At 42.7% G+C, this 25,437-nt stretch overlaps 1 protein-coding gene across 2 annotated transcripts in view; it reads left to right on the top strand.

Annotated features, from left to right (window-relative positions):
• The window catches only part of CACNA2D3 (calcium voltage-gated channel auxiliary subunit alpha2delta 3), a 913,362-nt gene that overhangs the window by 816,373 nt on the left and 71,552 nt on the right, over nucleotides 1–25,437 (top strand). For both annotated transcript variants that reach the window (XM_053599985.1, XM_053599984.1), the window contains 4 exons: nucleotides 12,985–13,046; nucleotides 14,067–14,111; nucleotides 21,306–21,368; nucleotides 24,645–24,715. In XM_053599985.1, the coding sequence (XP_053455960.1) occupies nucleotides 12,985–13,046; nucleotides 14,067–14,111; nucleotides 21,306–21,368; nucleotides 24,645–24,715 (241 nt within the window). The remainder of the gene's footprint in view (nucleotides 1–12,984; nucleotides 13,047–14,066; nucleotides 14,112–21,305; nucleotides 21,369–24,644; nucleotides 24,716–25,437) is intronic.

The raw sequence follows: 25,437 nt of genomic DNA, 5'->3' as shown, positions 1-25,437 counted from the left end.
CAGGCCTTCTACAGCCCTTCACATCTGCCATCGGTGTTTGACTTTAGAAAGGGCATCTCCATACTTGGAGGGCACCAGGCCCAATGGCAGGCTGGATTTGCCTTTCCAGGCTGCCCTGCTATGCAAGCACACTCATAAGTTCCCAGTCTTCCCTCGGCTGTTTCTGGCATAGTTATCCTTTCCATGTAAAATGACATAGAGATTCTGGATAAGGATAGGCAGCCATCATATTGTGGAGCTACCACCAAGAGGACGATTTTGCTGTGATGAGCTATCCCTGGAATGATCACCAGTTTTTGTGTAAATCTCCAGATCCTTGTGTTATAAAGGTCAAGGAAGTTCAGCTTCCTTGCTTACATCTCCCACACTGGTGTCCTGGGCCATCTCAGTCTCTCCAGACTCATTGCTGGCCTGGGATTTTTCAGGAAGAAGTGCTCGCTCTCCCCTCCCTCACCATCTGGTCATATGTCCTTGTAAATTCTTACTCATTCTCAAGATCCTGCCTCTTTAGTGAAGAGTTCTCTAATTCTAACCTCCACATTAAGTAATTAGTTCTCAGAGTAATCTTAAGGTAGTAGCCCAATCACCTAAGCAAATTGGTCAAATCTAGCAAATTGTCTGGAAAAGACAGAACCAATATGAATATTCAAATATAGTAACCGGTGCAAATATTCTGGGACATTTAGGTAGAGAATGACAAGTGACTTATCCTGACACATCCAATCTGCATGTTATCTGACAGGAAAAAGCACTGAGAACATGCTAGAACTCACAGTTGTGGAAACCTTTCTGGCTTTGCTATGTGAGCTGAAAACCTTTTCCTATTAGGATTTTAGGCCTCTAACTTACTTCTATGATCCTTGCTCTTCTCACATACCAAGTTTTCAGGATATTATGAGCATTGTTGCTAAAGTGTCTGAAGTTTCTATAAATAGCAGATACCTGACACATGGTAAGCAGGTTTAAATGGTATTCATTTCCATTATCACTAGTGCTATTACTGTGATGTGATATAATGCCCATGACCCAATTTATAAAATAATTTTCATTATGTCTTACATAATTTAGAGATATGTCTATTGAGCAGGGAAACATGTTTCATGAAGTAACTTATTTAGAAGCAAAAACATGTTGAAATTTGCCAAACTAAAATGAAAGAGCCGATAGTTTGGCTTACTCAGGAGGCTGAAGCAGGAGGATTGCTTGAAGAGAGAAGATTGAGACCAGCCTGAGCAATATAGTGAGACCCTGTCTCTAAAAAGAAAAATTAAATGTGGGCTCGGCACCTGTAGCTATATACACCAAGGGTGAGAGGCTTGAGCCTGATCCAGGCCTGCTAAACAACCGTGACAACTGCAACAAAAAAATAGTTGGAGACTATAACCCAACTATAGCACAAGACTATGGGAAAAGGGCCAAGTAAGGGGAAGGGAGGGGGGAGGTTTTGGTGGAAGGAGGATAATGGGTGGGGCCACATCTATGGTGCATCTTAGAATGGGTACAGGCGATTGTACTAATGTACACAGCTATGATTTAACAATAAAAAAAAAATACATTCCCCCCCTAAAAAAAAAATAAATAAATAAATTACTGCTAAAAAAAAAAATAGTTGGGCATGTGGTGGGTGCCTGTAGTCCCAGCTACTTGGGAAGCTGAGGCAAGAGAATTGCTTAAGCCCAAGAGTTGGAGGTTACTATGAGCTGTGACACAACAGAACTCTACCGAGGGCAACATAATGAGACTCTGTCTCAAAAAGAAAAAGAAAAAGAAAAATTAAATGTGGCTGCCAACCTCACCTGCAGACATTTCCAAAACACAGATCTGATGAGAACCTTTCACGGACCTGTTGTTCTCAGGACACTTCAAACCACCTAGAAGGCAAAGATAGGTCTCCAGAGAGAGAAAACTGTCTGACAATAATGGTCATGACCTTCCACATAGCATCCAGACATCCAGTTATTCATCCAGTGTGTATTACTAAGTGACTCCAGTGCTGGACATTTGTCTAGGTACAGGGAATACAGTGCTATACAAATAGTCCCAAACTCCAGTTGGATGTGGAAGAAATACAATAAATTAATGTGTCATATAACCTAATGTCAAATATTGATAAATGCCATGAAGAAAAATGAAGCAGGTTGTTGAGAAGACCATCAGAATATTCAGTGGATAAAGCAAAGTCAAGTTTGCTCCCTCCTGCAATAAGGGAGAGCCACCCTGACAGTCTTACTAGAATGTCAGAAAGAAGTCAGGGTAGATGCTTATGGGGGTTAGGAATCTGGATGGGTCTTCCAATGTAGGGATCGGGTTGGGTTTGGGTGACTTTATGGCTGGTGGACCTTGCCAAAGCAATAGTTGTTTGATAAATAAGTGGTTTCTCTAGTGGACCCATATTGACCTGAAAAGGTGGGGGAGGCAGTTTTACCAGCCTGTTGTAGAGAAAAATTGATTCTGGGAAAGCTTCTCAAGCAAATCATGAAATCATGAAACATTTTTACTTGCTTATCTTTCTGGGCAGGAAATTCCTGAAACACACAGTGAAGTCATGAAAAGTCACATTGATGGAGCTTGCCTTGGTCTCCAGGCCTGATAGCTAAACTGCAGGATGCAGACTTTCTGGGCCCTCTCAGGGCCAAGTGTGCAGCAAAGGTCACCCCAGTTCATTGATTAAGGATGTGCAATATCACCCTCAGCCTAGGGTTGCCAGATTTAACAAATAAAAAATATTGTATATGGCAATCTTACCAAAGTGTTATACATTTTAGGAAGGAACTGTCTACATGTTAAGTATCATGCTTCCACAGGACACCAGCTAGGCTGAGCCAACCTCCACAGCTCCCTTGGCACCTAGCGCAGCATGGCGTCCAGCTCCCCACAGTTCCTACCCAGCGCAGAGTGGTGTCCAGCTCCCCACAGTTCCCACCCAGCGCAGAGTAGTGTCCAGCTCCCCACAGTTCCCACCCAGCGCAGAGTGGTGTCCAGCTCCCCACAGTTCCCACTCAGCCCTGGAGGACATTTGCTTTTGGGAGCTCTGAAGTGGATGCAGGCTTCCGCCAGGCTCCAGCTGGGTGTGCTTGGACAAGTCCCTTTCCTTCTCCACACACGGTAACTGGAGCCTGAAAATCCGAGGATTTGGAGGCGTCCTTCCAACACTCTGAGCTGCCCACGTGGATATTTTAGTGCTATTTTGTATTAAATAACATCATAAACATTCAATTCAGAGATGTTTGGCAAATACATGTGGCCATTCTGTTATGAGTTTTGAAATGTTTAGAAACTTGACCCCCAATTTTGTTATAGTCTCTTTAGTAACTGTTATTAGGTGGTGACCTAATAGAAATTATTAACTAGGGAGCTATAATTGGAGCTTATAATTTTCTTAATGGACATTGATTTGTGCAGCCCTGATTAAAATACAATAAAGCCTGAGGCTTAAATGTTTTATCATTATTATTATTATTATTATTCTGAAAGGTTGTAAGGGTGGGAATTGCCTCTAAAAAATGTATTGGCTAAAAAACTTCATTGAAATAATATTATTTGAGGAGTATTGTGAACATAAAATGATCTGACAAAAACTATTTGATGCTAGCTCCAGCAGCCTTGGAAAGCTGAGGGAATATAGGTTTCTTCAGATGAAATCTGGAAAAACGCTTCCAGATTACCTCAGGGGTGAAAAGAAAATTATTATTCCATTCCACAGCCCTGCTAATTCTTTTCAACATTGATCCAGTCAAGTAATTAGAACCCAAATGGAGGAAACATTTATAATTGTCATTTATTATATTTTACCAAAGGTGACTGTTCCCAAGAAGCTCTGACAGGACAAAAACAAAGCGATTATGAAAGAAATGTGTGGGCAGATGGATCAGGCCTTCCTACACACGTTCCCAGAGCCAGTCAGAGCAGCAGGGGGGTATGATTTGAGATTAAAATAGGCCTGTGCAACTACGAGTCTTCAAAGAAAATCTTTTGCTGGGGCCTTGTCAATCGAGTGATAGTGTGAACCTGGGTTCTACTCCCTCTCTCTCACCACAGACATACATTATGTGCCGTTTTGTTATTTAAAAGCTTATATAAGAAAGACGACTCCCCCCACCAATACCACGGGGAATACTTCAGAAGCAAACTATGCAATTGGTTAGGGGGTTATATTTAAAATACCTCCCCCTTTTATCATGATATTGCTTCTATTTCTTCATTCCAAGTAGGCTAAACTATGAGGTGTGTCTGCTGCTGTGAGAATGTGTGTGTGTGTTTTTTTTAAATAATTTCTGAAATAATACCATAGCTTGGAGATTAATGTTCAGGCTTTACCAAGATTATAGCGAACACATATTGCTTTGATCTACATATTTTTCCAAAGGTTGTTGCTGATTGTTCTCCCTTGCCTATAATCTTTTAAAAAAGCTTTTGAATTTGCCGGCCTGACAGCCAGGGGGACGTGAGTGCAGCTGTCTTTCCTGCCTTCTCATCTTCCCCGGGATACTCTGTTCTCAGTTTCACCCAAATTAGTCCCAGGATTCAGTTGTCTCTTTTGTCCAACATTCCATCATGCAATTCATTAAAATCTTCACATGAAATATTTAACAGATGAGTTATGTCATAATCCACATTACGGTTTTAAATTGTTATTCACGTGGTAAGTCATTTATCCTGGACATTAGCAAACCTCTGGAATGGGCTCACATTCGATGCAAGGAAGGTGAGAGTGCTTTTTCTTCAGCGTTCCAGAACAGTGGCCTTCTTCCAAACCCCGTGTTAATCGTGAAACATGCCAAAAAAGTGACATTCAGATTCATTGTTAGTTCTACTCGCAATTAACTATTTTGAAAACAACCAGGAGAAAACATTTAAACAAATGTGGCTTGGCTAACAGTTATTATGGTTGACCGTTAATAAAGACAAGTTGGAATCCAAATGTGCCAGGCCTTGTTACTGTCACCGCTAGCGGTCTTTGCCCGTCCACATATAGAAATAAAAATTCAGGGATGCTGTCAAAGGGGGTCTTCGATGGATGGGAGATATTAACCCCGCCAGGTAAAATCAGCCACTGCCTTGGGGAATAGAACCAGCAAGGAGGTTAATTGCCGGAAGGTTTATTTTTAAAATTTGGGTTTTAAGAAAAGGTGTGCTACTCCTAAGAGATGAAACTCGTGGGCAATCCTTAGTAGGTATTTTATGCATTACTAACTGAATATAGTTTCATTTTTTTTCCTAATAAAGAGACAGTTTTCTACTATATTTCTACTTAAGCATTGGAATCTCTTAGAAAAAATTTCTGCTGTTTGTCTGCCGAGTAGAGCAGCTCACCTCTAGGATGTGATTCTCCGTCTACATACCAGAACACAATGACATCATCTACATCCTTCCAGTGGTAGCCAGGCCATTCAGAGGCTGTGTGGCCAGGCAGCCTGGTTCATGTGCATGTGGAGCTGACGGCCTCCGTGTCCTAGATAGTAATCATTTTGCGTTCTGTTCCCTGACCTATCTGGCCTTTACCTGTGTATGCGCTGATGATCACAATTCCAGGGGGTCGGCGAGTAACAGGATATCTTAGCCCATTTTCTGTTGCTTCTAACAGAATACTTGAAACTGGGTAATTTATTAAGAAAAGGGATTTATTTCTTACAGCCTCTTCTCGGAGGCTAAGTCCAAGGTCAAGAGCCACATCTGGCAAAGGCCCTCTTGCTGCTGGGGACTTTCTGCAGAGGCTCAAGGCAGCAAAGGGCATCACATGTCAAGGGGCCTGGCTCAGATCTCTTTTCCTCTTCCTATAAGCTACCAGTCTCACTCCCATGAGAACCCATTAATCCATTAATCCATGAATTGATTAATCCCTTCATGAGGGCAGAACCCTCCTGATTCAATCACTTGGGAAAGGCCCTGCCTCTCAATACTAGCACATTGGGGATTAAGTTTCAATGTGAGTTTTAGAGAGGACACATATTCAAACCATAACACAGGGTTTGAATAAGGGACACACCTTTCATTAATCCTGAAGGGAAAAGATAAATTCTCTTAGAGTTGTGCAACTTATGTCATGATTTTAGAAAGCATTTATTCACTGATATTACACCCTAAAGAGCATTGCTAGCAGTGGACAGTTTGAATTTGTCATAGTTGAGTTTTCTAGTCTCTACATATTGGCATGAAAAGAGTATTGGCCATGAAACATAAGAATAAATAATAAAAAAAGTCCAGGAGCAAATCACAACATGAATGTTGACAACACCATCAACTCTCAACTCCTTAAGAGTGTTCCAACACCCATGATTTTATTTAGTCTTGTTTATTTCTATCCCACACAAATTCTGTTCAGAAGCTAGAGCCAGTATGACTCTCTGGGTGGAGACAGAAAGGTAAAGTGACTTACCTAAGGACATCCAGCAGTGGTCTTACAAAATGGGGTTCACAAGAAATTCTCCTAGCAAAATGTTCCCTGGTCAGAATTTATTAATGGTGGCAGAATTGTTTTGATGTCTTCTGAATGAGCTCACCATGTGCAGGTGACTATATTGTGTGGCAGGAGGATCATGCAAGCAGGATTAGGGGTGTTTGGGTGAGCTTCATGCCAGGCGTGGTGAGCAGTATTTCACAAGCCAAATTTGTCCTCCTAGGGGTATGCTGTAAGTTGAGGCCAAGCCCACAGATAATTATTTCTAAATGAATACAATATGAAAAGTTATTTTATTTCTAATTTTACATGTAACATTGTTATTCCTTGAGTTTTGGATTACACTTGAATGCTTGTCTATTAACGTGATATGAGATGCACGCATGATTTCATCTTAAATGCATTTGAATATAATAGCACTGGAAATGTAATTTGTATTCTCAAATTTTATAAAGCAAAATAAATAGATCCTGGGGGTAGTAGCCACATCAAACATATTGCATTTATTTCTTTGGGGTTCTTTCAACCTCATTACCAACTTCCCCTTGGAAATCCAGATTCATCTCATGCTGGCCGTCCTATCTGATCTAAACTCTTTGTACCTAAGTCATCTTCATTTCTCCCACATCCAGGGAGTTGTAGAATATACAGGGTCTGTGCAGACCTTTACCTTCAATCCTGAAGGAGTGCCAGTGTCCAGTTCTTCTCTGAGATCCCTTCTTTGGACAGTGATCTCTATCCAAGAGAATTCTCTGCACATGGTCCAAAACAGGAGCCACTAGCTCCAAGTGGCTACTGAGCACTTGAGACATGGCTAGTGCAACTAAGGAAATAAATTATGAATTTTATTTAATTTTAATTGATTTCAATTTCAATAGCCATGTGTAACTTACAGCTCCCGATTTGGACAGCTCAGAAGCAGAGCATTTGAGGTTAGCTGCCTGTTTCTAGATTCAGGTACACTGATGATTAACATTCTCCGAATTGAGTGTTTTGTGTGTTTTGGTGCTAGATGATGGCCCTGCCTGTCTCTGTCAGCTCTAAGAATACTGAAATGTGACTCTCTCTCCAGTGATTTGACTGCTCTCCCCAAAGCCCCATGCTTGCTGTTGAATTCCTCACATCTTTATCTTAATACATCCATCCTAGCACATACTGGGTTTCTGATACTCCGGGGAGAAAGGGAGGGGGGAAAGTGGGTAGGAAAGAAGTTTGAAAGTTGAGAAAAGAGGAAGTCTGGAAGGCAAATACTTTATTGCGGGTCTGTGATCTACATGACTGAGCTGAAAGTCTGTGTTCAGGCCATTGCAGAGTACTGAGATGATTTGCAAGACCAGTTACATGGATAATTCAAACCAAAAGAGAGGTCAGCGCTTCAGATACCTGAGTGTGTCATGTGACAGGATTCCAGACTCCTTGGAATGACAGTTCTCATAACAATAATTTTGTTATTTTGTTGGTTTTCAAATGGTATCTCAACATCTTAGGGTCAGAGTCCCCAGACCCTGGTATATTGGGAAGGATCCTATAGGATAATATTTTCTGGATCTGTTCTTCTCCTGGGAGGTGAGTAAGGTACCACCAGATGCTGTTGTGTACAAGGGACTCTGTCTCTCTCCACGTGATCAAGATTCCTAGCAGGAAGCCTTGGAGCATCTGTAATCAAATTAAAGTGAGGAGCATCATGGACTCCAGGGGAGATCGTTGATGATTTTCTGGACTGTCTAAAAAATTTCAAACCCCAGGAATGGTGTTTTCATTTTCTGCCCTCTCCTTGGGATTTGGGTTACACTAAAGAATTTTCTGTCCTTGTTTTCCTAATTAAATTAGCAAGACTGACTTGAATCAGAATGCACTGGAAATGTTGTTGAAAGAACAAACTAGATGGGCTTGACAAGTCTCAGTTTCCATACAGGTTGTTATGCAGGGGCCACAGGGTGACAGGGGGAGGGCAGAACTTGCTGAAGTGCTAATGTGTTCTCTGATGTAGGTGGAATAAAGAAAACATGTAGAACAAAACAAAGGAAAAGGGTGAAAGGAAACTAGGTTTCTGTTGGTGGCAGGTCACTTTGGTTTTTGTGAATACAGCTGGCCACAAGATACTCTCAAGCATTTTTGTCTATTTGCTTGTTTGTTGGGTGGGGGAGAGCCCTTTTGTTCTTATTTGTTTTTGTTTTGGTGTTTGTACTTGAAATTATTTTCATGGTTAAGAAATAACTAGCCCAATCCCCAAGGGGCCATGTGTCTCCCCTCATCCGGGCCCTTTTCCTAGCACTTCCCCTGCAAGCTGGCAGAATGCACTTGCTAAAATAAATCTGATCCTGGCACTTCTTTCCTTGAAGATCTTTAATGGTGCTGGCAGCAGGTGCCAGCACACCTTGTCTGCAAAGGACCAGAGAGTAAAATAACTGAGGCATCATGGGCCGTGCGCTCTATTGCAAGTACTCAACTCTGCCCTAGGAACCATGGACAGTATGTAAACAAATGAGTGTGGCTGTGTCCCAATAAAAGTTTATTTACAAGAAGAGGCTGGATTCAGCCCTCGGCCAGGCCCTAGCCTGCAGGGTACCCGGCAGATGCCCAGGCCTGACATGTAAACACTGTCTGCCATTTGACCTCAGCCTGCACCACTGAGGTCATTCCCCATTCTTCTCAGGGCTCAGAACTCATGATGACTTTAAATAGGCTTCCTCCTCTTGCCCAGTGCTGTTGCCTCCATCTGAATCATCATCTTCCCTTGGCTCTTACTTTCATACGTGTGGGGTCTCCATGTCTTGTCTAATACCAAGGGTGTCCAACCTGCTGCGGCCTGATGTAGGCAGCCTGTGGGCCCCATGCTGATTTTGTGAGGACATTTTTTTGCTTCTCTACAGCATTAGATGTTACAAAAACTATGCACAGACCTTTTTCTTGCTTAACCAGCTATCATTAGAGTTTATGTATTTAATGTGCGGCCCAAGACATCTCTTATTCTTCCAATGTATGACAGAGGTAAAAAAAAAGTTCAGATGCCCCTGCCTTAGACAAAGCTCTTGCCAGCACCCTCAGGTCAGGTCAGCTCCATCCTCCGTACCCCTTTGTTTATGCCTGTCATGCAGCTTTTGCCATGGGGCTGCTGCACAGCCAGACCCTGAGGAAGTGTGTGGCCTCATCCCACTCAGTACTCAGCACAGAGCTGGGCACAGGGAAGGGCACTGAACAAATGCTCAGGAAGCTGACACCAATGGGGTGGTGCGTCTCTTCATCATAGGAGAGTATATTGACTTTCAGGTGAAAATATTGCAAATCCAGACATGCCACAGGAAGCAGGGGGTCTGTGTTGCTGGACAGGCAGGGGCCAGCCAGCAGGAGCACAGCCAGGACATTCTGTGGCCCTGGACCACAAGCTCCTGGCTGAGACAGGGGCGTGAGTGAGGCGGGGGGAAGCGGGTCCAGCTCAGGGCATCGGGAGCAGGGCGAGAATGCAGGGTGCTGGAGGGAGATCAGAGAGAAGCAGCCGCATGATTAATGGCATGGAGGGACTGACTCATGAGGAAAGATTAAAGCGCTCTGAGGAGCTGGGGTACAGGATCGACAGGGCAGATGATAGCAGGCTCCAAATATGTGAGATGGATAAACACCCAGGAGGGAGCAGCTAGCTTCATTAGGGAGGTGAAGACAGGGGCTCAGAAAGGGAGCAGTGGTGGATGCAGGAACTCAAGAGATGACGGGGGACCAGGGCGGCTCTGGATGTGGGAAAAAGGAAGACCAGGAAACGATGACTGTGGAATGACTCTTTCTGGGAACCCTCAGGCTTTACCTTGTGGGGCCTCGAAGCTGGCCATGGCAATTGACCCTTGGTCCTGAGAGGTGGCCTGGTAGGGGCTGTCTGAGGGAGTGACTCAGGAGGCGGTCTGTGAAGAGACACAGAGGAAGGTGTGCAAACTCATTTCCCACCCTCTGTTTAGATACCAGTTATTGGGTGTCACAGTTTGGGGGCCCGGCCCTGAAGTCAGTTTCAGCCAGCCCCTGCCTGTCTTGGTAAAACCAGAGGCGCTAATTCCAAGCTCATTCCTCAGTGGGGGGCAGGCAGTCCCCTCTGCTCGCTAGTGGATCTGAGCACAGTCCAGCAGTCTGCACCCTGATCTGTCAGGCACAAGATTTATTTGAAAAACAGAGAACAACCTTCAGACTCCAAAATCAGCTCCCTTCAAGTCTCTGAAATTCTCCAAGGCTGGGAAGAGTGGTTGATGGTATATTCTGGCCATGTAACCTCTGTTGTAGTCGCTCTCAAGAGCCAGCAGTAGGGAGCAACCATCCTCAATGCTGGCTGCACACTAGTCTCACCTGGGGTTCTTTTTAAACATACTCATGCCCAGACCCTTACCCCCAGAAATTCTCATTTAAATGGTCTTGGCAAAGACTGGAAGGCACTCAGCTATCCGTATTGTTTCTTAAAGTTTGCAGGTGGTTCTAGTGAGTTGATGGCCACCCCTGAAGAACCCTTTATCTAAGTGTGACTCTAATTCACACAGATGTTACTCTTCCACACTTCTCTGTACTTGCAGGTTACATCACCTACAGGTTTAAAAAAAGCAAGTATTTAACAACATTCTGGGGGGCAGGGGTCCGGCAAGGAGCAACGATAGTCCCTGCTTTGGGGGATTTATGGCTCAGAAGAGAGAGGACACTTGGGAGAGCAGGATGAGCTCAGAGTGCTGACATGGTTCCTTTCAGAGACCGCTCACATTCTGCATACGTTGGCCATGCTCAGCTCTGCTCTAATCCTCAACTTTGAAATTCTGAGTCCAAAGACAAATGTCAAGTTAACCTTCATTCTTCAGGCTTGTTTCAACAATTTCTTTAGGAAGTAGAAATGCTCTTGATAGTTAACAAGGGTGATAGGGTAAGACTTTTATGAATCTCCGAGTTCCTGAAATAAGCACAGTAAGGATAACCCAAGTGGGAGGTCAGAAATGGTGACATGCAGCTGTGTGTAGTAGCTCATGCCTATAATCCTAGCGCTCTGGGAGGATGAGGTGGGAGGATCACTTGAGCTGAGGAGTTGAGACCAGCCTGGACAAGAGCAAGACCCCACCTCTACTATAAAAAACAGAAAAATTAGCTGGGCATTGTGGTCTGTGCCTATAGGCCCAGCTACTTGGGAGGCTGAGGCAGGAGGATCACTTGAGCCCAGGAATTTGAAGTTTCCATGAGCGAGGCTAACACCGCAGCACTGTAGCCCGGGCAACAGGCAACAGAGTGAGACTCTGTCTCAAAAAAAAAAGAAAGAACAGAAAAGAGAAAAGAAAAGAAAAGGTGACATGAAAAAATTTAAGAGTGTATAAGTAAGTGAACTTTTTTTCCCCTTGTAATTGTGTATTTTGGGGGGTGTCATTGAGGTTACTATAAGAATTTAAGCAAAAGAAAGAAGTGTGGAAAGATAAATAACTGTACTGGCGGTCTGCAGAAATGGCAATTATTGCGGAGATTCAATAGGCGGTAAGTTTGCAAAGCTGCACTGGGGTACATGGCATCCACTGGAGAGTCAGCATGTCCTACAGAGATTCATTCTTTGGAACTTCTTCATAGTTTTCTCATCCTCTGAAATGGTTTCAAGAATTATATTGCTGTGGCTTCATGGAGAAAAATAGGGTGATCTTGTTCATGTCATAGTTTTGAGCTTCCACCAAATTCTGCTTCCCAAGCTTTCAAGTCACTTTCTTAACCTCTTCCTTTTTTATACGTTTCTATCACTAGTGTCTGTTACTAGAATAAGCTTTCCACACATAAAGAAAATGTGTCAAATGGTTTATGAAGTGAGTGTATGATGCCCCATAATCATATCATTGTATACAGTTATGATTTAATAAAAAAATTAAAAAAAAAAAAAAAAAGAATTGTGTCCTTTTGGGCGGCGCCTGTGGCTCAAGGAGTAGGGCGCCGGTCCCATATGCTGGAGGTGGTGGGTTCAAACCCAGCCCCGGCCAAAAATAAATAAATAAACGGAGCAGTAAATACCTTTAAAAAAAAAAAAAAGAATTGTGTCCTTTTGCCAGAGTTCCTAGACAGAGAAGAACCTTGAGATGTGGACTCTAGGGGACCAGCTGAGTCCCATGATAGTAAAGTCACTCACTTCCAAATACCAGCCTGGTGACAAGTGCTTTCAAACTGTGTGTCTGGAAAACACATGCAGAGTACACATTTTAGGTATACAAGTTCATAGAGCAACAGCTGAAACAGGAATGAAGAAACAGCCGTCTTACACATATCCTTTCGGTTGTTGATGTTCATTCCTGTTTTTAGCTTGTGTCAGGTTGGGGTGCAGGACCCCCAAGTGTATGGAGTCTAGAAACACTACAGTGGTGTGTCTCCAAAGAGCCATCTGCCCTATGCTCAGTTTGTTCTGTATCAGAATTCTGTGAATACAGGTACCCTGGAGCATTCCTTGCCTGAGAGATAAAATGTTTTAGTTGTATGCTTCAAGGTAAATTTTATCTGATAGGCCTATATTAGCTTCTCACCATGACGGATAATTTTCAGTGATAATCTTAAATAATTGTGTAAAGAGATCTCTAATGCCTTGTTTTGTTTATAATTTGTCCCAGCTGTAGGCATTCAGATGAAACTTGAATTTTTCCAAAGGAAGTTCTGGACTGCTAGCAGACAGGTAAGTTATAATCAGCATTAGCAACGCTGTTATTATACAGGTGTTCCCATTTGGGTACCTGGAGCCTAAAAGTGCCAGATTTCCGATGCATGTTTGTAAAATCAGCTGTCAGCTGCTCAGATTACCTTTCATTTTACTGAAAAATAAAGGACTGTCAGCATGTTAGACACCATGCTGAGCAAAGAAGGGACTTTGCTCCTAGGAACAGTTTTAATTGTGAATCAAGAAAGTGACCTTCCAAAGGAGTTTTTCTTTTAAATCTTGGAACCTTTTGTGAGATTTTCATAGTGACTTTCTCCTAATCTTGTTGTGGTACCTGCTTATGTGTTGCTGAATGTCTTTATTGCAATTTTGAAGGCCTTTGCATAACCAGATTTGTGGAAGCTGGAAGCCTGAGTCTGCCTTCCTTGGCCAGAAGGCTTTCTTGGGCTGTTCTACCTTGGGGAATCTGGGAGCCTTCTTTTCTTTCGCTGGTGCTGTCTGTAATGAGTAATCTCAGTGGTATTTGTTCAGTAATTTGGTAAAAATGGCACCTGATAAATTGCCTTCATCTGCCCAATTTTAAATGTCACACGGTTTATCATTTCTTAAATTAAGATACTTTAGGAAACTACAAAGTAAGAGTAATGACAGGGTTTGCTTTTTAAGTTGCTGAGAATTAATTAATTTAAAATTAAATAATTACATAATTCTTGTTACCTAAAGACTTGAGATCTTGAAAAGATATTGTTAAAACTGAATGACAACATAAATTAAAATAGATGAAAAGGAGCCAGCTTACCCCCACCCAAAATTGTTTCATGTGTTTTTTTATTACTGTCTTGAGTTAATATTGATTGTAGAGAAGAAGGTGGGCAAGGCTCATCCTGGAGCATTTTTTTTGGATGAAATGTGGTATTTGCTTTACAGGCCCTGACTTTGATAGTTTGTCCTTGAATAGCTAAGTGGCAGCCACAGCAGACACTGGAATGTCCAAGTGATGTAGTAACATGTTTCCCCTTGCTTCCCCCCGCCCCACAGTGCGCCTCTCTGGATGGCAAATGCTCCATCAGCTGCGATGATGAGGTATGATGGCCTCCTGGTCTTGTTTCTGCCCTGGCCAAGGAAGGGGAGGTGACAGATGGCACTTTCTGGACAGGGAATACACTATGAACAGAGGCAGGTCAACACATAACTCTGGTCCAATCTCCAAAAGAAGGACTTGGGCTTTGTTTCTTGTTTTCTGCTCCCCCAGCCCCCCCAAATCAGATAGTTTAGGAAAGCTGGAAATGTATTCCAAATGTCTCGTAAACAGCACCATTAGAATTTTGACATTCTGTAGCAAACAAAACAAAAGATACTACCGTTTGAAGCTCACATCACAGTTATCAAAGCTCCTCCCCACCATGCCTTATCACTTTCTATCCTTAACGAGTAGAAATTAGTGGCCCATTTTGCAGATAAGAAAACTGAGGACCAGAGAAAAATTAAATGACTTGGTTAATTTCGTGTACTAAGCAAGCCTTATCACTTTCCATCCTTAATGGGTAGAAATTAGTGGCCCATTTTGCAGATAAGAAAACTGAGGACGAAAGAAAAATTAAGAGACTTGGTTAATTTTGTGTACTAAGCATGCAAAAAATCTAGTAGTTGAAAACTCTGAAACTTAAAATTTTTCTTTCTAGCCTGGTGTTTCTCCCCTATATCCCGTGCTCCCGTCTCTGTCCCCGCCCTCTCTTCCCAGACCTCCATCCTTTAGGAGTAGGAATTTCATTCCCACACATGAACAGTAACAGAAAAAACTATGCTACTGCCAAAAGTTTTTCCATCTAACTTACGTTTTTATAACATGCAATCCCGTATACCTTCCGCCCCATCTGTTGGAACAAGTATAGACAGGCATGGTAGACCTTTCACTCCAGCTTACATAGCCTTTCTTTCTCTGTGTTAGTTAAATATTGGCCAGTACATAGGTTAGACCTTATAAATAATCATATATTTATAGTCTTCTGGTTGCCAAAGAGATTTGAGAAATCTTGATCAAACATAATTTTAACCCAGAAAATATACATTAGAAGTAGATTTTTTAAAAAGAGGCAAAGGAAAAACAAGTATAGAAATATAAAAGGGAGTTCAGGATTATTTTAAACGCAAAATGCTCAGTCCAAGAAAGTCTGGCTGCTGGCTGGAAAAAAAAAAAATCCTAATTGTATGAATCACAGTGTCCAAAGCACAAAATCCAATTAATGCGGTTTTTAGTAGAAGCCCAGTTTTTTTCTTAACAAAAAATCAAAAATTATTTTCCCCTAGGAGGGAGCATCCTGTGAAGTTTTATTTTCAACACCCTTTCAGTAAGTTCAGGGTTACCATTCATAAGATAGTCAAGTGGGCTTTAACCCTGTCCTCTGTCTTTGAGACATTTATTGTCTCCTTGGGGTTCTCAGATAAAGAACAACACAACTCAATAATAATATTGATTAATCAGTGTCATGAGGTCCTGTGTGAAGCTCTTCACTTTTACTTAGTATAACTACTAATTCCCAATTTATAGTAAAAGAACATGAACAGTATTTATGGTTGGCATGTTAGTTGGTTGATTGTGTAGATGGTTGGTTGGTTGTCTGGTGGGATATAAGGTAGCTTGGATAGTTGGTCAATTAATTAGATGGTTGACTCATTGGTTGGTTGAGTGATGGTTGGTTGGTTGATTAGATCAATGGATAGTTGGTTAAATAATTTGATGAATAAAGCCAGAGACAGCAATCTTCCTGTAAGCCACACTGTTCAGAGCATCCTCACATAAAAAAATAAGAAGCAGATCTTTGCTTAGAGTTGTCATAGAAATGTCTGGTGTATATTTGTTACTCAATGACTGATTTCGCAGGTGGCATAACATGGTGGGTAAAGGCATCAACTACGCAGTTATACTGTTAGCTTCATGTTGTGACTCTGACAGTGAAGAGCTCTATGACGTTGGGCAAGTGTCTGAACTTCTCTGTGCCTCAGTTTCATCAGCTACAGAGTAGGGATGGAAGTGTCTACCTCACAGAGGATCACATGGGAAGCAGGGTCAGAAATGGCCCCTGCCCTCCTGGAGCTTAGTGGTTGGCAGAAGAGATAAACTTAAGTGATCATCAACTGCGATAGGGAAGTAATGATGAAGATGGTGAGATGAGCTATGAACACTGCAGGACAAGAGTTCTGGCAATGGTAAGGACTCAATAACTGTTAGCTATAAACTAAAGAAAAAAACAACCTCTGAAGACTTTTTCTTCCTTTAGAATTGGTTTACTTGGATCTAAAACTGCTCAGACAGTGATGGTATATACACTTTAGGCAAGTGACAGTGTCCCTTGGGCAGTGAGCGCAGGCTATGATGTCTTTCATAGTGACACTCTTTCAGCAATCAGTGGGATAAATCCCCATCCAAATGTCACATAAAGGTTCATATACTTTGAAAATTAAGCCTTGACTTTGCCCTGATTTTTGAACTTGATCTGATGATCAAATGTCCCCAGTTTGTACTTTGCAACTGGCATCCCTTTTCCTTTTTGACTCTTACATTTTGGCTCCAGGCAACCAATTGACATTGTTTTAAATGCAAAGCCAGCCCTGCCTTCTCACCAAGGCCCCTTTCCACTCTTTCAACAGACTCTTTCCATGTGTCATTCTCTTTTTATAACTTTTAATTAGGCATATGAGCCCATGTCCTTCCTCTCTCCCAACTGACCTCAAATGATCAGATCCCCATTGAAAACAGCTGTAGGGGCTCATTAAGTTTCCCTGCTCTGGCTTCTCCTGTACTGAGGGCCTGGTCTTACTGCCTTAGACTTACCAGACGTACTATGCCTTTGATCCACTCTCTCATGGGGGCACCCCTAGGGCCTTGGTAAGAGGGCTGTGGGCTGGTCAGGATGGCTGGATGCCTTCCCATCTTGCACAGGTGCATCTTTGGGTGGCCCAGGCTGTGCCTGGGCCATGGCACCTGGAGGATCTGGCCATGGCTCTGGCCAAAGACTTTTACAGAACGCCATTCCACCCAGGGCGAATGTTGACTTCAGAGATGGTGAAGCAACAGTTCATGCACTCACTCATTCGTTCAAGACTTATCTACTAAGCTGTTCTTAGGTACTGGTGCCCAGCTGACCCCTGGAGATTACATGGGGAGCAGAGTCAGAAATGGCCCCTGCCCTCCTGGAGCTTAGCGGTTGGCAGAAGAGATAATCTTAAATGATCATCAACTGTGATAAATGCTGTGGGGTAAATTAATATGTAGTGGTCAGGGAAGGCTTCCCCGAGGAGGTAATGTTTAAGTCAGCCAAAGATGGAGAAGGAGATACAGTGAAAACAATGCCGAAAACGTAAGGAGAGCTTTGCAGGCAGAGAACGTCACTGCCCAGGCGCCGAGGTGGCAACGAGCTATCACGGTCAAGAAAACAAGCACAGAAGGGAGGAAGGCAGGCCATGCCCACCTCTGGTCTCAGTCCGGCCCATGAGCACTAGTGTTCCCTCACGGGGACCGTCCTCTTCCCCACTCACCTTCCCAACAGCTACCATCTCTGATGACAGCACCAGTAGTCAGCAGAGATAATGGGAGGTGAGACATTTAGAGTAGGCGAGAGGGCAGTGAGAGGATCGTACGCCATCAAAATCCACTCTACCCTCTCTTGTTCCAGAGGAATAGAGATTAAACTTCTCTGTTAATCTGTACGATTTGTAAGGCTTTGTGGGCATTTCCTGTAGAATCCGAAAAGCTGCTTAAATTATGACAAGCTGCATCCAAGCAGCCAGATGCCTGCATGTCTAACCACCCAGCCAGCCAGTGGTGGGTTTGAGGGTCATTTGTGTAGCAGTTGAAGTGAGGGGCACAGGCGGCCCCTCCCAAGCTCACCTTTCCCAAGTAATCCCTCTTCAATACATTTGTTCAAAAGATAGTTAGTCTATAATGAAAAGAGATAACAAGTGATATAAAATAAGGTTCAGTATATTCCACAACTGAAATATCAGAGATCAGATTGTGAGACTTGGAGACAAGGTAGAAAAGTGTGGCATCTTTATGTGCTTGAGATTGAGAGATTCCTCCTGAGCCCCATCCTCAGATGTAAGAACCCAGTTTCTGTCTGTCTGTCCGTGTCTGTCTGTCTGTCTGTCTGTCTCTCTCTCTCTCTCTCTCTCTCTCTCACACATACACACACACACACACAACAATTGAAGACAATAGACAGTACAATACCAGGCTTTTTAAGTGTGTTGTTTCACTAATCAAAATAAACTAAGTCATCCTCCAAAACAAAAAGCAGCAAAGCTCACCCAACCTGCCTCCAGGACGCTTGCTGTGAACTGTGTAACACTCCCCATTCTGAGAAACGGAGCAATTGTATCATGAGGATACTTATCAAAATGGCACCCAGACGTGAGCACATGTTCTTTGAGCACTTAATATGCACTAGTCACTGTGCACAGTGCAAAAAGTGGACCCTCCCATTTAATCTTCTTTACAAGCCTGTGGAGTAGCTGTTGTTGCTATTTCCCCACTTCAGATAAGAAAACTGAGACTCCCAGTGTCAAAGGACTTTGCTCCAGGTCACACTGTGTTCTAAAGCTCGTAAAGCTGGCATCTCAGCCTCCAGGCTCACACCACCTTGCAGTGAACACAAGGTTGGTGCTATGATTTCTCACTCCTGAGCATTCCTTTCCTTCCATCTGAGACTACCCAAGCCCCATGGCCTGTGTTTGGGCTTTAACTTCAGTCATCAGCCTTCTCAGTAGCTGCAGAAAGAGATCTTTACGTCGACTTCTCTCAGTCTCCCTCCCCACCTTTACCTCTGCGTTTTTTTATAACATTATCCCCAGATGTTTTGCCAAAAGTAGCTGTGTGTAGGCGCTTACAGTGTCTGTTAAACCTTAGAGCCGCTGGTGTCTCCAACCCCTTTAACCTGTTCATACAGCCTTGGGACAGGATGGCAGAAAGACCTCATCTAGGATATTGGGTTTAATTTAGAAGGAAAGTAGCACAGTGAGGGAAAGTTGAGAAAATATATCTTCTATGGACTTTTACTGGAGAAGGCAATTGAATGTTATTAACTTAAAAGTGGCATTGAAGAAAAAAAAACAGTCCGGATTCTGGATAATTCGGTCCCAACTAATCTACAAACCCCAAACTGCTCCCCTAACTCCAGTGGCCTTACTCCACTCCACTGCCCTTCTCAGTAATAATTTAATCCAAGTTGTTGTTGACTAGGAGGTCTGTTTAAGAAGTTGTCTGGCCACTGTATCTGCCTTCTACTGTTTAATGTAGTCAAAATAATAGTGTTTCTTATCATGAAAACTAATTGCACTTTACAGAATCTAACTCAGGTCTACCTCAGAGACACAGCACCCTGCCTTTGACCTGTGATTTTCTCCATGACTTGTAAATCCTAAGCTGGCAGCACTTGTTTCTTGCATAATAGAGTGACCAAGTCTTTTTATACTTAGCATAACCTTGAAATTCAAGTACAGTAAGGCATCTTCTCTACTGCCAAATTCCTGTCCTAGAATCCTAATATGAGGGGGAAAGCGAATTGAAAAAACATTGACTAGAAGCCTGATCCAAGAAATAAATGCCAACTGATACTTAGTGTAGAAGAAATAAAGGCTATTCTCCAGCCCATGCCCTGGAGAACATGCCCACTATTCTGGGGCAAAATTGAGGCTTCTTTAGGGGAAATGCGAGGTTAGGCAAACTGTCCTCCAGGAGCCTGGGCTGGCTGGCTGTGTTCCAGTGCCTCTTCCCTTCACCGTCTGGTAGAATGTAGACAAATCTCATCAAAGTGAGTGGATTATCAAGTATATTTTTAGACTCTAGCCTAATGGGCTTTTGTTGTTTTTCTTCTTTTTCCATCGATTGTTCCTTAACAAATTGTGGGTACATACAGAAAATCCCCTAGGGTATAACTGACTGAGTCTGTTGGTTTCAGACATCAGTTTAAGAATTGCTATGCTCAGGGAGTCCAGGATACCTCCATACCACTTGACCAAACTGACCTCAAACCCCAGTTCTGTGACATTATGTCCATACTGCTATTTCCTGAGGCTGGAGAAAGTTTATCAAGACTCCCTCTAGGACTAGTAGTAACCCTGAATCCGAGAGTATCTTCAAATAACAAGAGTGTGAATAGATGTACACAAATAATTTATCTGACCCTTTGGATAACTGAGAGAAGCTCAGTTGTTCGCCAGAGCAGCCAACTCTTTTGTAAAAGGTGCCAAAGAGGCTTACAAGTTCAGGTTGATTCTGCACAGTCCCTGTCGGGTAATAAAGGCTGGACCTTCTGACCAACTCACTAGTCCTCTTCTGCCCAAGTGGCACCAGCCTTGTTGGACAGGCACAGGTCCCAGAAAACAGCAGCCCTTTGGTGGCCTGGAGCTAGGCGGAATTTAGCTTAAGTAAAGATATGTTACAAATTAAATGTTGCAGTTGGTATGTATGTAAAGCTGCAATAAATAGAAACTGAGTTACATCAAGGACGGAATTAAACCTTAAGTTTAAACTCCACAGCATTGTAATTAAAACTTAGCCTGTAGCAAATCATTCACTTGAGATTAAAGTAGTGTGGGGGAAGCGGAGGTTTGGGCTTACCTTGCTTTCTACAATTTATAAGTCTGAGCTACCAAAAGCTAACATCCCTGCCCCCAAATCCAGCTCCCAATTAAAAACACAGTTTGAAAAACTTTAGGAGGCCTGAGGGGCTCCTTTAACAGAAGTCTGCCCCTTCCCCCCTGCCTCAGTCTATGAACAAATTAAAAAATATTACCTGGTCCCCTGATGGTCCTTCAAGCTAACACGGTGTTTTCATTAATACATCATTAGAGTAATGACATTGTGCTGGTGTTTTGCTTTCAAAACAGCCTGCACTTCTGCTGCCACGAATATTGGGCCAGGGGCTTCTGATCACTTTGTTCCTGAGAAATATTCGTCAGGTCATACAAGACGGAAAATAAAAGAAAGCCAACCTGTAATTCATCCTTTTTTTTTTTTAGTGCATATTATTTTTATTCCAATCTGAGTTGTTCAAGGCTTGTTCAACGTTTATTTTTGTTTGTTAGTTTTGCAGCATAAACACTGAGATTATCTGAAACATGACCTTCACTCCTAGAGTCAGTATGTATTTCCAATTCCTTGAAAACAATTCCTTCCAAAGAAATAGGTGTGTCTCAGGTTGGAAGTACATCATTCTGTGTAAAAGCAATCTGAGGACCTGAAACTGAAACTCTGGTTTTCTTTTTCATTAATTTTAGACTGTGAACTGTTACCTCATAGACAATAATGGATTTATTCTGGTGGCTGAAGACTACACACAGGTGAGTGAAAAATTTCTACCATCTCTAAGGAAGAAGCTTGGGTTGGGGGAACAAATTACAGTGTTAAATTTTGAAACAATGATCTTGTCCCTTTAATACCAGGTAATACCAGAAGATTATAAAACCTTGTTTCCGTCCCTCTAAGAATGTCACAACCCACCTCTCAGCAGGCCTTGAAGAGTTTTTACCTCCCAGTGGGGGGTGGGGATGGCAGAGCCCAGAGTCTGTTCTCTCATAAAATGTTAAATTTATAGAACTCTTAGCCTCAGAGTTGTCTTGCCACCTAAAGAATTTTTGCCTCAAGGGTGAAGATGCTTTAAAAAGTCTGGGCAGCTTTCAGGAAGTTCACTCCTTCTGATACTTGACATTTACACGTATATACCGACACACACACACACACACGTATTCCTACATGATTATTACTTACGGCTTTCTTTCAGATTTTTGGTTAACTTGGGCTCTCAACAGTGAGGGGCAGGGGTCCAGAGATAGCTGAGTAATATTCTTCATTTGATTGAGTCATGTGCAGTACGGGAGCAGGAGGGAGAGGGATGGAAGGAAAAAAGCAAGTCATGGGGTTGAGCACCAGAATCCGCACACGACTTGGGAATCAACATGAGAGTTAAAGTGAACAGTATTGTAATAGAAACACAGGTTTTTCCATCCAACTTTCTGAAACAAACTTTTTTTGCAATTAGAAATTAGGTTAGCATATTAAAAGAGGGTAAAATACAGACAAGTTCAGCCGTGTGATATAATTAAAGTAATACTGGTGGGGGAGTCCGATGGTTTCTGGAGCTAGTTCTTTTCCTTAACAAGCTTTGGGATCATTGGCACTTAACTGAACCCATCTGGGCCTCCAGGTAGGCTCTGTGAATTGAGGATGGTTGACTATGTCAGGTTTCTTTGAACTTTAATATTTGGAGATACTAATATTTTATAACAAAGTCCTTTTTAAATCTTAAAAATTTTTGGTAGTCAGCAGTTTGATAGGCCCATTACGATTTAATAAATTAGCTAGAATAAAACAGTCCTTAAGTGTGTCTCCTTAGGGTCTGAGATTAATAGCTTGTTACTTTATAAACAGTGGCTCCAGGAAGCTTGAGGGATTGTGTTTCCATTGCCCCTCTTATTCATGATAATGTTATAGGATTTTAAATGCACCATTTGGGGCAAAAAATTGAGACTCAAAATGCCCACATGTAGTCTTTTCTGGTGCTGAACAACGCCGAACGCTGGGCAGTTGATGGACACTAGATAGGATGAATGAGCCCATGGAAGGAGGCCAGTCCCTGAGACAGCAGAGAGCCTGTCAGGACGTGCCCACAGGCCAGAAGGAAGAACATGGACATTCAAGAGTCTGTGGAAACAGAACCCAAATTCATCACCTCGAAAGAAGAATTTGACCCTTTTGCCATAGGCACATAGAGCTGAGATATGAGCCTGGTTATGGGTGCAGAGAAGATGTCGGGATATCTTCCAGTGGTGATTCCTGGATTAGCCCACAAACCATTACAACAGCTACTGTATTTCAGCCATGAATAGACATTGCCACTTCAAATTCCCTGCTTTATTTCCCCATGAAATATGCAGTATACCCAGCGGGGCTGCCAGCCTGCCCAGCCTGGGCTTGTTAGACACTGCCTGGCTCGGTGCACCCCGATTAGGGTAATTCTTCTCCATTTAACAACCAGTTCCATTGACACTGGCATATTTACACATGCAAAATACAAATGTTTTTCTTGCTCCTAGCCTCAGCACATACACTGCATTGCAAAAGTTTTCCAAGTTTCCCTACAGTAAGAAAGGAAGTGTTCAATATTCAACCAGAGAAATGGTTTTTTCTATAGTTTTCTCCCTCTGTTTCTTAACTTTTTGCTGAAGTCTATATATATGTATGTACACACATACATACGTACATATACCTAGCTACGTAAAACTGGGGTGTAAATGAGGCCACTCAGTTGCAATAGAATTGGGGTTTATTTATTTATTTTATTTTTTATTAAATCATAGCTGTGTACATTAATGCAATCATGGGACACCATACACTGGTTTTATAGACCATTTGACATGTTTTCATCACACTGGTTAACATAGCCTTCCTGGCATTTTCTTAGTTATTGTGTTAAGACATTTATAGTCTACATTTAGTAAGTTTCACATGTACCCTTGTAAGATGTACCGTAGGTGTAATCCCACCAATCATCCTCCCTTTGCCCATAGAATTGGTGTTTATTTAATACAAAGCCTAAGGAATTTATGTCATTTTGACTCCTATTGTAATACCCTCCACTCACCCCTACACAAGCTATAAGTCTTCAGAGCACCCAATGTAGAGATGGGAGTTCTGTACGGGTCCACGCCGATTCATTCCAGGGGGCTGGCAGAAGAAAGCTATTGCCACCAGCCCTGTTCCTCTGTGCTGCATACATCCTCCCCCGGGACACCTCACCTGGTAGTGGCTCCAGAAGTCAAGAGGGCATGCATGAGGATGTCAATCTTACTTTTCCACCATGCAAAGTTTGAAAATCTTGGCCAGCATTAAGAACTAGACTTGCAAAGTTATTAGCCTGGTGGTGGGAAAAAATTACTGGCCTTGAACATCCTGAAGATGATCCCAGATGTAGGAGAGGACCATTAGAAGTCTGACTGGCCATGCTGTCTCTTTAAAGGACTGAATAGTCTTATTTTTGGTTAACATATTAACTGCCTATGGACAAAAACAATAGTGATCCTCAGAAAGTGATTTTGAGAAAGGACGGATTCTCAATTGCAGGAAATTTATGGGGCCAACAAAGAAGACAGCTATATTTCCCTGAACAGGTCATCTGAGAATTATAAATGATTCTTTTTATTAGTGCTGAGGAAACCCTTTCATAGCCTGTTCCTGCCTGTATGAAGTAGCATTTTAATCACAGGGGATTATGTACAGATTAATGCCTACCCCATCTCTGCGTAATTGTGTGTCTGTGTGTATACGCACACACATGTATGTGCATGCATGTTTTAGTTTCAGCCTCCATTACATGTCCTCTGCGCTGCAGTCCAACCCCTTGTGTATAGGGGAAGTGTTAACATCTACCCACTAGTTGGCTCTGTAATCTCTTGACTTTTCATGACTATTAAAGCCTTCTCCACTTTTATGCAGCAAGGGTCCTGAAAACCTGCCTGTGGCTCCTGTCAGTTCCAGGACACAGACTGTGTCCATTTCTCTCCTGTTTTGGTGCATGATTCATCCACTCATCCTCACATGTCTTCTTTTCCTCCCGATAGACTGGAGACTTTTTTGGTGAGATCGAGGGAGCTGTGATGAACAAACTGCTAACAATGGGCTCCTTTAAAAGGTAAGGATTTTATGGTCCCATATGCCTCCCAAAAAAGTTTGCCTAAATAAAATAAAGCAAACCGAGGTCAAATAAAGGAAGCCCAGACTTGACCCCATCACTAGTTTTCATTTGTGCTCATGCTGCAGAAGATCTCGCTGACATTCGATTCCTCTCGCACAAGTGTTAAGAGTCTCAGAAACTCAGGTCACAATGAGTTTCCTGTTCACCCAGCATAGAGTTTATTGGAAGCCAATGTTGAAGTAGGAGCCTGCACGGTGACGTGGTTACGTCAGTCTTCAGCAGGTTGCTGTGAAGAAGGAGGTGACACTGTCACCTGGTCATGAAGGACGAGTGTGTTGTGTCTCACACTGACAAGCCTGGGGAGCTTCCTAGGCATCCGGAGCTCACGGATGGCAGGGGATGTTTAGAGATTTGATATAGTCGTAGAAATCATGTGAAAGTCCCCAAATGCTCTTGTTGGAGGTAAGTTTAATTCTGCTTGTGGGAGAAACCACAGATGGCACCAAATTCCATAGTAACAGGTACACACTTAACTGGGTTGTGGGAACTAGGATGGCTTCCTCACAGCCCCGTGTCCCTCGTGGGCAGCCAGCCATGCTCTTGGGAACACCCAAGCCTGTGGGAAAAGCCACCAATTCGGCAGATTGGGAGATTGGAATGTCACTCTGGAATCAGTGCTGTCTCCCTTCCCTTGGCCTCCCTGGAAGAAGGCAGCCTTT

This window comes from Nycticebus coucang, chromosome 8 (assembly GCF_027406575.1).
Source record: "Nycticebus coucang isolate mNycCou1 chromosome 8, mNycCou1.pri, whole genome shotgun sequence".
In the NCBI taxonomy this organism is placed as follows: domain Eukaryota; kingdom Metazoa; phylum Chordata; class Mammalia; order Primates; family Lorisidae; genus Nycticebus; species Nycticebus coucang.
The sequence above is the reverse complement of the archived record's forward strand: the minus strand, read 5'-3'. Positions and strand labels throughout refer to the sequence as shown.